The sequence below is a fragment of the Siniperca chuatsi genome, linkage group LG4 (assembly GCF_020085105.1).
Source record: "Siniperca chuatsi isolate FFG_IHB_CAS linkage group LG4, ASM2008510v1, whole genome shotgun sequence".
NCBI lineage: Eukaryota > Metazoa > Chordata > Actinopteri > Centrarchiformes > Sinipercidae > Siniperca > Siniperca chuatsi.
Window position 1 is genome coordinate 12,691,885 of NC_058045.1, and position 16,953 is coordinate 12,708,837.

A 16,953-nucleotide genomic window follows, 5' to 3' on the forward strand; every position below is an offset into this window, starting at 1 on the left:
GAAAAAACTATATTTTTTGATAAGTAGTAGTTTATACTGTATGTGCTGAAAAAAATAGAGAGCTATATATTTTTAGCAAAGTTTAACTTTTATTTTGTAAACACTGTGAAATAACAGGTAGTGGAGGCATGTTTTCCTCAAAAGTTTTAACAGGAAAAGTTACTGTATGGCAGCATGTTTGTTATGCTCCCATTTCCAGTGTCTCCCACCAGACAGGCTGGGCTTCTTTTCCACAGTCCACCCTTTTCCAAATCCTATAAATAGCAGCTGTTTCAGAGGGCAGAACAATAGTCTGCAGGATTTTCCATTCATACATTCCTGGCACCGATCCAAGCCGTCTCCACCCACTGCCTGCTACTACCTGACTCATGTTCCTGCACATCTACTGTATGTAAACAGTGGTGAGCACACACACACACACACACACACACACACACACACACACACACACACACACACACACACACACACACACTACTACTACTAATGTATTACAAGAATAAGAGAAATGCATACATTTCTTTTCTATTAAACATTAATGGCTGGTAGACACACACACACACAAAGCAAACGCTGACTGTAATTTTCCTCTTTATATTGTTCTGAAACATTTTTCAGACTTAATTTCAGCACCTGATTTGAATTAACTGAATGAACTTCTACAGTCATCAGTGAAAGACAGTACCAAATCTAAAAAAAACCCGTACGTATTTCTGTTAAGATAAAGAGAGTGACAGACACAGAAAGAGACACAAAGATGAATAAAATATGTTAGGGCTGCAACTAACAATTATTTTCATTGATCTTCTGATAATTTTCTTGATTAATCCATCAGTTGTTTGATCCATAAAATGTCAGAAAATGGTGAAAAATGTTGATCACTGTTTCCCAAAACCCAAGGTGACGTCCTCAAATATCTTGTTCCCCAAAGATATTCAGTTTACTATTATAGAGGTCTAAAGAAACCAGAAAATATTCACATTTGAGAGGCTGAAATCGGAGAATTTGAACATTTCTTCTCAAAAAATGACCGATTAATCGATTATCAAAATAGTTGGCCATTAATTTAATAGTTGACAACTAATCGATTAATCGACTAATTTTTGCAGCTCTAAAATGTGTACAGCTTGAGATGATGGCTGTCCAAAGGTTAGACAGGCAGTGCTTCAAAAACATGCTAGAAATAGTCTGTTACAGTCATGGTCACAATAGCTTTCTAAGCTAGTGCATTGAAAAAAAATTTGCACATTGTTATTAGTTCACAGACTCCACCCAAACTGACTAGGGGTCTAATCAGGCAGAGTAATTGAAAATATCTGTGTAGGTGTGCAGGGCCTTCAGGGATGGGGGTATACTTGAAAGCAACTGTGCCTTCAGGGGTCACAAGCTAAAAAGGCTGTGTAGGGTTAGAGATGGATTATTCGGGACAAAACAGAGGTGATGGACTGAATAATAAGTACGTTCAGTTAATGTCCTGAACACAAACACACACACACACACACACACACACACACAGGTTGCTGTTGCAGCTGTGTATGTTACAGGTCTTTGAACCATGAATCTTTGCTTGGTTTCAAACAATACTTATGAAACTAGCACAGGGCCAAAGCGGATGCTATATTAGATTTACATTTCTCATAACACTGTTCCTTTAGCTGTCAATATTTACATACTTGTCTAAGTTTTGGCACATCAGCACTCGGTGGGATTTTAACACTGTAACACACAGTTTGTCTGATTCAAGCCTCTGACTCTAAAACTGTCAGCTTGACGGTTTACATTTAGCTTTTCCCAGCAGGCTGAATGTAGCAAGCAACATGCAGAAGTGTAGGAAGGATTTCTGTGTGGGAGTGTGCTAGTCGAGAGTGAGGGAGCCTCTGCGATTGCTGACCATTTTGCTTTGGACATCTGCCAAAACCTAGTATGAGAATGAGGGGGCTGCCCTGAATCACAGTCAACTGTTAAATCACACAGCGATCATTTATATGTTTTATTGTGGGTCAGTTCATCTGTAGCTCTAAAAAAGTGAGGCATAGTCGGTTTCAGGTCCTCTGGAGTGGAACTGAGGGTCAAATGGACAAATGAATGTTGTGAACTATCAAAGCATCATCTTGATAGAGATATAGGATGTGTGCATGAGGATTAGAGGAAAATGTTTAAAAAAGAATATATTCTCATGTATTTAAGGTCTCAAAATGTATCTTTCTGTCATTTGTTTATTCATAACAACTAAAATTGTATCTTAATATGGGAATTTTGTCATAATATGATTTAATAGAGACAACAGATTTATCATCTAGCCATAAATATATAGTCTTACTAAATGTTGTATTATTTAATAAACTTGAGTATCTCAATTTACAAGTCAAACAAAACAATTAAAGAAAAATTTAATCAACCAAGAAATAGTTCATGTTAAGGCAGTAATATCTTTTAGGGTTGCAACTAATGATTATTTATTTCTTATTATCAATTAACCAGGCCAGTCGTTTTCTTGATTAAACTATTATGTATGTATATAAAATGTCAGAAAATAGTGAAAAATCCAATGTGATGTCTTGCTTTGTGTTGTTTTGTCCGACCAACAGTCCAAAACCCAAAAATATTTGGTTTACAATTATATAAAATAGACAAAAACAGCAAACTCTGACATTGGAGAAGCTGGAAATAGGGAAATATTTAGTATTTTGCTTTTAAAGTGACTTAAATAGTTGCCAATTAGTATTCTGTCAATTGACTAATTGGTTAATCAACTAATCAGTTCAGCTTTAATAGCAGTGATCTTAAATATCTAATAAATCTAATAATAACACTATCAACCATCTTGCATGCACTGTGGTGTTTTGACCGGTTTTTAAATGTTCAATTTGGTTCAGAAACACATTTCACAGTTCATCAATTACCAGCTCATCTCCTTGACCTTTACATGTCCTCATGCTGCTGCTGCTGTATCCAAAACTGAGCAAGCAGCTGTGAGGAAAACCCTCGCAGCCTTCAACATTTGTTAATCATAAGTTCCAACCCATCATCATCACATTATGTGGTTTCAATACATCATAGCCACAGCAATACCTCATCCCAGACATGCTGACAACACAATAATCCAATAATATATGTTGGAAACATACTGTGCAAACATCACAGCCCCTTCTATAACTTCACCAATGCATCGTTAAAGAGCAAGAGCTGCAATAATTAGTCGATTACTCGATTAGTTGAGTGACAGATTTAATCAGCAACTATTTTGATAATTCACTGATTGTTTAAAGGAAGTACGTTGATTCACTTTCTTGCAAAGAGTTCGATAAGAAGATCAACACCACTCTCATGTCTGTACGATAAATATGAAGCTACAGCCAGCAGCTGGTTAGCTTAGCTTAGCATAGCATAAAGACTGAAAAAATGGGGAATCAGCCAACCAGCACCTCTAATGCTCACATATCGGACAAACAAACCTGAAGCACTCTTGAACTTTATTTCAGAAAGTTAGAGGTCCACTGACCCCAGAACCAAGAGTATTGATAACTTGATAGGGTCATCCAGTTTCTACACAATTTACAGCTAAGTCATTTAAGATGCCTTGTTTTACCCAATTAATTGAGAAAATAATCAGCAGATTACAGTAACAGGCAATGATAGAACTGAAATGATGTTCAATTATGTTCCAGCTTCTCAAATGTGAATATTTTCTGGTTTCTTTTGTCTTTATCTACAATAGTAAAGTGAACCTCTTTGGGTTTTGGACTGTTGGTCGAACAAAACCAGACATTTGAAGAAGTAACCTCAGGCTTTATTGTTGTAATGGGCACTTTTCACTTTTTGCTGACATTTTATAGACCAAATGATTATTCGAGAAAATAATAATAATTAAAAATGATCTATAGTTGCAGCCCTAAATGCTATTACTGCCTGAAAATGAACTATTTATTGGTTAATTTAATTTTTCATTAATTGTCATGTTTGACTAATGGAGATACAAGGATGTTTAAAAATACAATATAGTTAGAAAAATAATATATTTATGGATAGAAGATAAATTATCGTCTCCATATAAGTGTATCATATCACAAAATTCTCACACCAAGATATTGTGATTATATAAGCCAAACGATTAATTGAGACAATAATTGGCAGATATAAAAATAATATTAATCAATTACTCATTTAGTCTACAAAGAAACTACTGCCTGTCACAATTACCTAGACCCAAAAGACACGCCTTAAAATGGTTTATTTTGTCTGAACAACCGTCTAAAATTCAAAGATATTCAGTTTACAATGATATAAAACACAGGAAAGCAGCAAATTAATAAAATAAATGACTTAACCGATTAATCGAATTTCAAAATAGTTTCCAAATAGCTTTCTGTTGATTTATTTTATTTATTTATTTATTTATTTTACTTATGGATTTATGGACTAACCTCGGCGTGTTTCAGCTCTAAAATAATCCTCAATTACAGACCTGAGACTAAACAAAATTCCCCATCAGCACCACAGACATCAGAAAATGGCAGTAAGTCACTTTACACTCGCTGTGAAACGCCGCACACACGGGCCCCCACAGGGCTACTGTAGTGATTTTTCAAGTCAGAGGCAAGTTGAGCAGACGTGTGAGGCTGCTGCACAGCGCCTCTAGGGCCGCGCATGTGCTTGCAGAGGAAGAGAGTAGTAGAGAGAGAGGTGGGAGCGCACAGAGAGCAGTCATTGTGCGTGAAGGACCATGACAGTCTGCAGCGGTAGGAGTTAGAGGAGGAGGAGTAGAAGAAGAAGCCTGTAACCAGAACCTTCACCTGCAGCTGAGACCCACAAAAACCCGCGAACCTGTGGTTCACTTGTGCCTTTGCAAAAAACCTCCAGTGAGTTCACATGTTCCTGCGCGTCGACGAGGAGGCGATGTTTGGGCGCAGACGACCGGCAGAGCCCCGCGGAGTTTGGATGTGTGTTTCTTAGCTTGTCAGATGTATTAAGAGAAATCACTGAATCAGGACTAACAGCGACGAGGAGCACCGCGAATGTAGTCTACAGGGGGGAAAGCGAAACACTATACCAGCCAGTGTCTTCCTGCGGTCATCCTCCCGTGTGTGTGTTTCGGTTTCTCATAGTGCTGTGTGGGTAAAGCAAGGGGAGGATGCAGGTGAAGAAGCACCGGGACTCGGATCGGAGCGGCGGCGACATGCTGGAAGGAGACGGCCTCCGGAAAAACCCCTCATGCTTCTCAAATATCAAGATATTCTTGATATCGGAATGCGCCCTCATGTTGGCACAGGGCACCGTCGGAGCATACCTGGTGAGTACAACACAACACTTGCCCGCACTGTTACTGAGAACTGAGACCCTGACACTGAAGTTAGACTTTTGTTATCCGGGTCTGGGCTTTGAATTTTGGTGTTTCTGCTGCTCTGCACGCTTTGAACTAAATAACATGCAGCAGAGCGAAGACAGGACATATAAACCTGTCTCCTGTAAAGTAGCCTTGTTATAGTTGTGAGAAAATAGCCTGCTGCATGTGGGCCATTATATCTTATTTATCTTTAATGTATCACAATTCAAACTGAGCCTATTTTAATCAACCATGCAGCAGTAACCAAAGGGGGACCTTAAAGCTCTGGTTAGCATTAGGCTAATAATAGTAGTCTTATCATGTTTAGGAAGACAGCAAGTGGCTGATTTTACCCAAAATGTCATTCAAGGTCAAGGATCCACCTCCCATCCCTGTATTTCCTGTTGTTTCAACCTTTCACTTTTACTATTACTAGCACTGTTGAGGTTTTACAGATGACTTCTTAGAAAACCTCAATATGTGTATTTTTAATGTTGCGGTTGCAATGAAAACATCAAAACACTGAAAAATCTGAGACTCTAATATAGATTTTGTGGGACAAAGCTCCCTCTAGGGCTCCAAAATATTCCTCAAAGTGTCCCAGAGGAGCTCCACAGCCTCAGGCAACCACTGTGAACATTTAGTTTTGACATTAGCAATGTTTATTCTCCAGGAATCACACTCAGCTCACTCGCAATTTATAGACTAAACCCCTGAATGCCTTGGCCATATTTGGAGTGGAACATCTTATCTTCTCTGTTAGTGGACCTGCTGAGCATCGAGCAGTCCGTTATGGAGGATATTCTTCCTCTTTATATCGTCTATTTCTGATAAAAACAAGCAGTGCAGTTGTTCTGCTTTTTTATGGCACATTAGTTCAGGACACCTGTTCAAACAGTTTGAATAACAAACCTGGAGCTTCAGGTGAGTTTTGGAATCATTTACTTACACAAACACATGAGGCTTTCTGGCCTGCTTCTGTTTCATCAACACAATAGAGCAAATTTACATGGAGCTTCATTCACACGGCAGGACATTAGGTACTGGTGTCGACCAGCATGCGCTACTGTGGTGTCTCTGATTGGATGATGGGACTTAAGAGCATTTGCTGGCAGTGAAGGGACACAACTAAACTATCATGGTCCCATTACTTTCTGTGAGCTGCTTCAAGTACAAGACATTTAGCAGCATGCTGGGCGTCCTGATTTAGCAGCCTGACTGCATGTGAACAGGCAGTCAACCTGCACAGGCAAATACCACAGACGTACAGATTTTAGTATGCTTTATTTTGGATTTTTCTCAGTTCTCAGGAAATCACTTTGCTATTTTTACAGTTTTCGTGCAAGTGATAGGAGTGAATTAATGACATCTTGTGCTTAGAAATGTACGTCCGAAGTAAATAATTTCATGAACGACTCTTTTCAGCAGTTGACTTGGTCTAATGGACATTAGGGCTGCAATTAACGGTTGAAATGCCAACCACCACTTCCCAGGGCCGAATGTGACGTCTTCAAATGTCTTTTTTTGTCTGACCAAAAGTCTAAAACCCAAAGGTATTCAGTTTACTTTCATATATGACAAAGAGAAGCAGCAAATCCTGAGAAATGTTTCTCTATTTTTACTTGATGAATGACTGAAATGATTAATTGATTATCAAAGTAGTTGCAGATTATTTTTCTGTTGATCGACTGATCGATGAATTAACTTATCGTTTCAGCTTTAATGGACATAGATTTTTCATTGTAGTAACAGAAGGTATAACACAAGAGATCAATTTAATCCCTTGTTTACAACCAATACATTGATTGTTTGAAATAATATAATAGTTATAAAGCTATATAGTTAAATAGTCCTATGAAGAGCTGAAAAGATTAGTCGATCGACAGAAAATGAATCTGCGACTATTTTGATAGTTGATTATTCGCCTGAGTCATTTTTCAGGCCAAAAGGGCAAACATTCTCAGTTTCCACCATGTGCACCATGGCAAAGTCAGAATGGGCATTTTTCACTGATTTGTGACATGACAAAATCATGAATCGATAATGAAAATAATCGTTAGTTGGAGCTGTGCTGTGACAAACCTGAAGTACTCTTGAGCAAAAGAAACAGTTAGAGGTTCACTGATCCTAGAACCATCATGTGATTGATAAGTTGATTAGATCAGGCTCTGCACAATTTATTTATTTTACCCAATAATAAAGCTACAGGGCTCTAAAATGTACCATAAGAGGCCGTACATTCAAGCATCCTGCCACTATTGTTGCCTGACTTGCACTTTTCTGCCGTAATTCCATCAGATTTTAATTGTATGCGTTAATAGTATATATTAAGCACTATTTGTGACTTCTGTGTATGCAGCACCTGAGGCTCTAAACTCTCTTGGTTATGGTAACACGTCCCTGATAAGAACCAAATGTGACGCTGCAGAGCTCGAGCTGCAAAGTGCAACTAACATCATCTCAGCTGAGCAAACCTGTCAAACTGCGGTCGCACTGAATCAGCTGAGTATTAGGAGGGAGAAGCCCAAATTGTTCAACAGAATATTTTAAAACTAAATAAAATATCAATATTAATAGCTATGTTCCAATAAAGCACATGTATTTGTTCAGATGTTACTTATTTAGTCATTTTATTTATTAATTAATTCAATTTAAGCTGAGATGTCAAATGATTCAGTTTTATTTCAGGTTAATATATGGACATAAACCAAAACATACATCACCCAGGTAATTTATTATTGGTGTGTCAGCCTTGAGCCTTTTTCATATAATAGCGCACAGGTGTAGCCATTAACAGAGTAGCTGACGTCAGGTGCCCTTGAGAAAGTGGTCAAAGTTTAAAAGTGATGAGTGCTTTTTAAAAACAGTACAAATACAATTGGTGTTAAGGATCAATAAATAGGCAGTTTATTCAAAATCTACTTTACTGTATGTGAGATACTTTTCCAGCACACACATGCATAGACTGTAGAAGTAAATGTGTAAAGTTTGCTCATGTGCTCAAAAAAGAAGAACAGAAGTAGTATGAAATATGCTGTATGCACATGGCTAATAATGTTGCTATGTGTAGATGTAGCTACTTTTAGACACCAATAACAACTCTTTAAAATAGCTTATTCAGAGCAGTTAAAGTACCTTTAGCTAACCTTTAGTCAACCCTCAGTAGGTTACACCCCATAAAACCGAGTGGGAATGATTTTAAATAGCTGAGGCTTCAGTTATAAACAGCTGCTGTGCATTCACAAATAGCACTATTTCAGCACTTTCACGTCAGTGCTAAACCGAATGACAGCATTGAGCTGCTTTTTTCCTGCTGGCTGATAATACAGACGCTGTCAGTACATCCTGAAGAAAAAAAGTCTGTGGAAGTTGGGATTCCTTGTGTTCAGACAAGACTCGTTCTTCTGGTGATGGGATGTCACACAGCATGACGAGGTTTGTTTTGTTGCCATGCAACAGATTAAACATTTCCACAGTTTGGAAAAATGTGGCTGTGACCAGTGACCAGTATGCTTTCCACTCGATTATTCCTATATCATTTATTCTGGGTTTAATCCTCCTGGAAGGCTGCCTGTTTGAGTCAGAGTGGAAGTGGACAAACATGTTGAACCTGGCTTAACTCAGACAGAGTGTTTCCACTGCCTGACTTTGTTGCAGTGTTACTGTCTGTCTAGAGCTAAAGCTACGGTATCAACAGGTTGTTGGCATCGCAGATCCCAGCTGGGCGGAGCCAGTCGGGCAGAAATGCAGACCGTCCAGTGTGTTTGCATTTGTATGAAAGAGCCACCCAAGGGGCAGAGACGTCATGACTCATTCTAAAGTTTTCTATCCGCTGAACTTCACCAAAGGACCGCGGCACGAACCGCTCCCAACAATCATCCTCCCCATGCTTTGATGTGTATTGAAGGAGTCACTGCAGTTGTGTTCAGAGCAGCTGCAAGAACACCCTGCTGTCACTTCTTCTTCCTAGTCACTGAGGACAACTTATTTTCAATTCAAATAACAAAGCAAACAGACTGTACAGTGTTTGTTTTCGTTGACAATGACGTCTCCTCATCTACTCGCCTGTTTTAAATCTTGTTTTTGTCTCAAGTATAGAGAACGGTGATGAAAGCAAAGGGTGTGATGAGGTTGATAAATGTTTGGCTAAACAGATCATTTTTTCATAACAGGTGTCAGTAGAGACTGAATGGGTACAGGGTATTTTCTTTGCTTCAGACAGATTGAAGTATCAGAATAAAGTCAATTAGCAAAAACTTAAACATCACTTTCCTGTTCCTTACTGAGCACCATATTTGATCTATCTATCTATCTATCTATCTATCTATCTATCTATCTATCTATCTATCTATCTATCTATCTATCTATCTATCTATCTATCTATCTATCTATCTATCTATCTATCTATCTATCTATCTATCTATCTATCTATCTATCTATCTATCTATCTATGTATCTATCTATCTATCTATCTATCTATCTATCTATCTATCTGTGTGTGCGTGTATATAAATATATATATATGTGTGTGTGTGTGTGTGTGTGACTGATCAAAAGTACTCATGCAATGTATATTCTCAACTGTGTACATTAAATTGGCATAAATAAGCATTTGATGGAAAACCACAAGTTGATTCATCTTGCAGTGAAGTCACTATATTCAGAAGGGAATGTTTCTGTTGGCAAGACCATTTTTGTTTTAAGGCTCAGTCAAAACTCTTTAACAGAGCCAGTTGGGAAATGGAAATTTGTGATGCCCTTTCAAGGACGGTTTGGGACAGATCTGAAAATAGCTTGATAACTGTTTAAATGTGACACTGTGGTTCACATGGCACAAAGAGACTGTTCCCACATATCACAAGCAAACACATCCTTGCTTAGCTTTACAACAGATTCATTATAAAGTCTTTGAGTACATCATGATTCAAAGTAGTGTCTAACAAAGTTCATGTACTCACTGCCAGAAAATAAATATTGTCTTACATGATTTAATAGCTGACCACTGACAACTACAGTTAAACAAAAAACCTGAACTGGGCTGTACAACCATTTTGCTGTGTTTGCTTCAGCTGGAAGTTACTGGTAGGCTCTAACTCTTGTGTGGATGACAGCTGGTGAAAGAGAGAGAAGCTTGTGATGAGTAAATGTTGCTGTGCCCGGCTAATCAGAAACAGAGGCCTGTTTCCAGGGAGGAGCCAAAGTGTGGAACATCTGAACAGCTTGTTAGACAGTTAGTTTCCAGTGGAAAGGCATAGTTTGATGAAAACACACACAATTTCTCCAAGAGCCTGTCCAAAAGAATTAAATGTAGGCCCCATTTACACTGGGTATTAATATGCGAATGTAGACCGCCTTGAGATGTGAACTGCCGATCTGATTGCCCTCCAATCACAATGCGTTCTGGGTGCATTTACATCTGCATTAACATGCGTAACATTAGGTTCCCACATCCCTGGTTTTGTATTTGTGCAACATTTTTGCTTCATTCAGCATCATTCCCATGACTCTGGTTTGATTTCCCACTGTTGTTTTCAGGTGAGTGTGCTGACCACCCTGGAGCGGCGGTTCAACCTGCAAAGTGCTGATGTAGGAGTGATAGCCAGCAGCTTTGAGATAGGAAACCTGGCACTGATCCTGTTTGTCAGCTACTTTGGGGCCAAGGCACATCGGCCACGTCTGATCGGCTGCGGGGGCATCGTCATGGCGCTCGGCGCCCTTCTCTCAGCTCTGCCTGAGTTTCTAACTAATCAGTATGAGATAGGGGAAACGTGGAGGACTGACATGGGTCGGGATGTTTGCTCCAACACCAGCAGCAGGGACGCCCAGCTGTCTGAGGAGGACAAATTGTGTGCCAACAAAGCCAACACTAACATGATGTACCTGCTGCTGATCGGAGCCCAGGTCCTGCTGGGGATCGGAGCCACACCGGTGCAGCCCCTGGGGGTGTCCTACATTGATGATCATGTAAAGAAGAAAGACTCATCACTCTATATAGGTGAGCCATATTCATAAACCTGTATGAACAAAATGTTAAAAATCCAGATTTTACCTAATATATTGGGGAAAGAGGGAAAAATCTAAGTTTGCCAAAAGCCACTGCTGAAGGAAGGTTTGAGAATCTCTGGCTGAATGAAATGTTCAAGGAAACAAATGATTATCACACTGGAAATTAAAAATGTACTTGCTGCAGCACAATGATTTCCCAAGGCAACTAAAACTGGTTCAGCGGAAAGTCAACTATGAACGTGTTTGCTCATCGCCATCAGGTGCGATGTTTGCATAGTTTGAGTCAACACAGGATATATGTGTGCTCTTCTGCCGCACACCATCTCCCTTTGTTCCAAGCACAGGCCTGTTCACGTGAGTGCCAGGTGAGCAGATCTTGGAGCTTTTTAATCTCCTTTACAGCAGTTTCAGTGGGGAAGAGGACAGATACGGGTTAAATGTCTCTGCTTCACTCAATCCTCTCTCAAAGGCAAGATGCTGCTGATGTGGCTCTTCGAGGTTTAAAGGTGCATTCAAAGTGCTTTCTGTGCAAAATTCTGAATGCACAATGGCTGTTTAGGGATATGTATTTGCTGTGATATGTATATTTTGCCATTTTGGTATACACAAGTTAGCTTTAGTACTTGGCTCATTAAGCCATGCAGGGATTTTCAGCCCCTGCTACATATTTAAAATACAGACATGAAAGGGTATCAATCTTCTCATTTAACTTTTGGCAAGAAAGCAAATAAGAGTTTTTCACAAAATGTCAAACATTTCCTTTAAAGTTAAAACAGTAATTCTCAGAGGCTAATATTCCTGCATGGTAAACCTTTTTCCTTTAATGCTGTTGGTCATAAGAGCAGAGAAGTTACCCGTGAACCACAGACACAAATCCATTTAATGGTATGTTTCCTTGTTTTGATGGGGACCTGCCTGTTTGTTGTCCAGACTGCCACATCAGCCTTTGATGGAGTAGATGAGATGTGTCTGCGTAGTGTGTGCTGTTTGTTATCAGCGTGGTGCAGAGACAATGAGAGCCTGAATAGAGGATGAGTTCAGGCTGGCACTCACCCTTCTCTGATACATTCACACAGCAGCATGCCTTTTGTCACTCAAATACAGATGTAACCTGCGAACAAAGGCAGCAGTGTGCTCTGTAATCTCAAGCCCAAAGATGATTTTTTTTCATTCCTGTTTGTTGTGTTTATTTGTCCTGAACATAAGAGGTTTTTACAAAAAACACCTCGCGCTTTGTTTGAAACAATAAAGAGCCTGAAAAAGTACCGCAAAGGCTTTGACATTTTGGCATCGCCGTGTTGGCTTCTTAGCAGTTTACAGTGGGAAGTGGACTGTGAGTGATTGAAGTTTGGCAGGCGTGGGGGGGTGGATTTGGTTCTGTCCTCCTCTGATAAGCTGCAAGGAGAGTCGGAGGAAAAACAAGCGGTGAGCAGCGAGGAACAATGTGGTATTGAGTAGCACTCAGCTGATCGTGCTAATCCTTCTGCTGCAGGCTTGTCATGTGCCCCCAGCTGCATGAATGGAGTAGATTGTCTGAAATTCTGTGAGATTTCTTTTCACATAATGATAATGTATTTGGATTATTCATCGGTTTACGTCAACAACTTGACATTGCTACAGCAGTGACAAAGTTTTGTTTCAAAACACTTATTGCCAAAGTGTTGTATACCAAATATTTGCTTATTTCCTGTAGGTTTTGCACAAGTTCTGAATGCTTTGGCTTTGGCTTCAGTCTTATACAGTATTTAATTTTTAAGTCATTGTAAACACACCTGAGACTAAATCCCACAACATCACAGGATTATCTAATGTAAGATAAGATAAATGTAGCTTTGTTGTGAGATTTTCAAAACATGAAAGTGAATCAGTCCATCATCTCACTCGTGTATTTTGTTACTGCAGACAGATATTGCAGAGGGTTTGATGGGGAAGTTAGGTGTGTGGCGGTTGGAAGAAGCCATTAGAGGGAAATTAGAGAGGAAAACACCTTTTGAAACTGAGACCAGAAACTTGACACGTGTCTCTCTTAACAGCTCCAGACAAATGTGCCGTATAAAGTAAAATTTCCTCTGCTGTCACTGCGCTGTAATTTTCACACTCCCAGATTACAAGTGTGTATTTACGTGCTGTTTGGCATGTAGACTCTTTCACAGCTTTAAGTGTTGAAACTTCTTCATGAACTCAATAGGCAACAGGGTTTAAAGTATTAATTTCACTGCAGTTCTTTAATGCCCTTTAATGATGTGATATCACATAGCAAGGTGAAATACAGCATGAATAACCCTGATTCATGATACATGGCACAAAGTGTAATTTAAGCTAATCCCCCCCCACGGCAACTGTAGCCTACAGCTATTGTCAGTGCACATATTCTCCCAGTGATGTGTTATTGTTAAAATTAGAGCCTTAGCTAAATGGCCAGGTTAAAAAAGTGTGTGTCTATGACAGAGTCAAGTCACGCCCTTATAAGAGTATGGCGCTGCAGGGAGAGTAGAGCCGAGAGGCCTGGAGAAGAGCCATAATTACAGAGTGAGGCAAGAATGCCAACTAGCCAGCCATGAGGTGGGTCTGAGTGAGCTGAGACGCACATGCATACCACACAGGCCTGTGGAAAACTCCTCCAGACGCTCAGACTGTCTGTTTTTACTGTGTATACTGCAGCAGACACCGCTTACTGCTGTAAAACACACTCAAGTAAAGTCTTTAGAGAGCTTTTTGTCTCTGTCTGGTTAAGATATGTTTTAGGACTGTACTAAGTGGTACATGTTCTTAAAAGGAAGTACTTCAGTGTTCTCAAGAAACCGGTTTGAATGCCATCACCACCATTGTCAAACTCTAAAAGCAGAGTCAAACATAAACACATGTATTTCATGGGATTGTGTTGTTTTGGTTTGTTTCCCAAATCTAGACGTAGGCACTCATCTCTGGCCAAAGGAAATAAATATGATTGGACAGATTGCGTCAACAGGATCTCTATTCCCACTGCTCTATGACCTTTCACTATCCACTGCTAATTCTGGCTCTTCCCACAGGGCCCCTGACTGCATATACTGTACAGGACACACAGAGAAGGTTTAGAGCTGACGTTGTGTATCGTAAAGCACAAACTCCACCCATCTGCCTCTCCAAGTTTTAGAAGGTTTTAAACAGCCAAAGATTTCTTCATTAAACTATAATGCACAGTATGTAGTGCCTGTGGTACAGTACAGATATGGGGGAGACTGAAAGGATGATATTAATTAATTCATCCATGTCATGCTCTTTTATGCAAAATCCCACAGATTTGGACATGTGGACGTTGCATAATAAATATAAGAAATGTATGATCAGTTTCAAAAGTGCTGATGGAGAAGAGGCTTAAAGTGCAATTTTCCAAAGCAGCTTCTTTTACTGGCAGAAGTCACACAGTCTTGCCGAAGTTGTTATAAAGTCTATATACTATATAGCATGTTTTTTTTTCTGCTAAAGCATTCATGCTGATTGTGCTATGTAAGTTATATGTCCTGTGCTCACCAGACATGCTAGCGGCTCTGTGAGAATGTACTTAGGCGCTTCAAGCCAAATGCCAGTGTCAACATGCTACCATACTCAATGCTAACATGCTGATTTTTAGCAGGTAATGTTTACCATCTTAGCATGTTAACACGCTAAACTAACATTTGCTAATTAGCACTAAACAATATACAGCTCAGGCTGATGGGCGTGTCATTAGTTTTGCAGGTTTTTGGTCATAAACCAGTGTTGGACAAAGTAAAATTTTGACCTGCTGGTGGCGCTAGAGGAAAAGTGAGGATCACCAAAGTCATTAGGATTCCTCATGTGAGCACCATGAATGTCTGTACAAAATCTCATGGTAATCAATAAAATACTTTGATAGATATTTCAATCTGGACCAAAGTGGTGGACTGACATTGCCGTGCCTAGAGCCACGTAACTAACGTGCGACCTAAAAATCAGTAACTAAAGAGGGAGAAATGTATATTTTATATTTATTGGTGTCTTTGCATTTGGAATGTCGTTGGTTATCCATCTACATAGTCAAAGAATGTCTTTGCATAAACCCAATCAGGTTAGCTAATTTTAAATTGTATTTGCAAGCAGAAACATCACTGTTCTGTCAATGACTGACTAACTACCAGAGAGCAGCCATTAGCAACATACAACACAACACTGACTTAAAACAACCCACATTAGCTTTTTAGCTCTCCTTCTTTTCTACAAATAAAGACACGCCTTGTGTTGCATTGTGGTTTGCTGGACGAGCTACCTAACAAACATTCACCTGGGAAAAATTGCATAGCTAATGTCAGTTTGGCTAGCTAGTTAGCTAGTCAGCTGTGGCACACTGAACAACTCAAAAACAAACCTACTAATGTCAACATCAGTTAGTTTAGATGCTAAATGTTATATTCCTTATTCTTCAGTACCACTGCTAACAAAACCTGTCTTTGACTTGTAAACTACAGTTTGTTTACAACAGTAAACAGTTTGTTGTGTCCCAGTGCCTTGCCAGCTTAGCTGTCAATCAAACGCGTACACCAGCCCACCCGCGTAGAGGTTTGAATGCTACAGCTGTGTTTCTGATATCCCCAAAGACCTTTTTTCTTCATTTCAGTACTGAATATATATTAACAGTAAAATGTAAAATAACTTTCACATTATTTTTGACTGCAAAAAGGATTACTAATTGTGATTTCAGTTGGACATACAACTTCATGCACCAATGACAGACAGCAGTCACAGTATGTAGCAATGCAACAGCCCGAGAGTATGAAGTGCCTCTGAGTTTAATTGGCGAACACAGGCCTGTCAGAGCGACTGTAGTAGACATGCTCTCTCTCTTGCTCACACAGCCAAACTACCAAACTAGGAATGACTAGCTGTGGGGAAACACAAAGGTCCTTTTTTCCCATTGTGGCCTGAGACAAGATAATTGCTTCTACCTGGAGAGCTAAAGTATAAAAAAAAACATTTACCTTTCTTATCTCTATATTTTGCTGCCAACCACTGGTTTGTATTTTACTTTCAGGCCTTAGCTCAGTCTTTCACCACAGCTACTGTGTATTTTTTTCAAACCTGCATATTCCAGCAATTTTCTAATAATATATTTCATCAGTTTGTGTTCACTTCAGCTTTGCAGGGATAAATGTAGCTTCAGGTTTGTTAGGAAAAATCGATTGCAGTAGTCACAGTGACAAAGTTTTCAGGGGGATCCTCGAGAGACTTGTCAACATTCCTGCTAAAATGCTCTGACTCCAAACTGTTGCTGCTGTAGGGCGTTTATATAAGCTACTTAAACTCAGCACATGCTAATGTCATCTTGAAGGATTAGATTCTAAATGGGTTTTTTCGTCCCCACCATAAGCTGCATGCTGAGTTTGCCTAGCAACACCAGTATGCTTTATCTCAAGATGATAAACGACGTTGCAGTAAATGTTCATCCGCCAGCCGCTGCTCCTCTGCATCACTGTAATTCACTGTATCTGTGTGCACCATGTGTGACAGGACGCTCAACAGTGCTCTGAGCTTAATGACCCAGAGACGTTTTCTGTACGTCATGCAGCAGGCAGGACGCAGCGGCCGCCCCCCTGCTCGGTTGCCTCGGGGTGGTCCTAGAGGGTAGA

The 16,953-nt window shown here is 39.7% G+C and overlaps 1 protein-coding gene across 1 annotated transcript in view; it reads left to right on the forward strand.

Annotated features, from left to right (window-relative positions):
- The first annotated feature begins 306 nt into the window (after positions 1-306).
- slco3a1a (solute carrier organic anion transporter family member 3A1a) overlaps positions 307-16,953 on the forward strand; it is a 40,159-nt gene continuing 23,512 nt past the window's right edge. Inside the window, exons 1-3 of the mRNA XM_044192127.1 lie at positions 307-387; positions 5,106-5,290; positions 10,859-11,318. Of these exons, the coding sequence (XP_044048062.1) occupies positions 5,132-5,290; positions 10,859-11,318 (619 nt within the window). The 5' untranslated portion in view covers positions 307-387; positions 5,106-5,131. The remainder of the gene's footprint in view (positions 388-5,105; positions 5,291-10,858; positions 11,319-16,953) is intronic.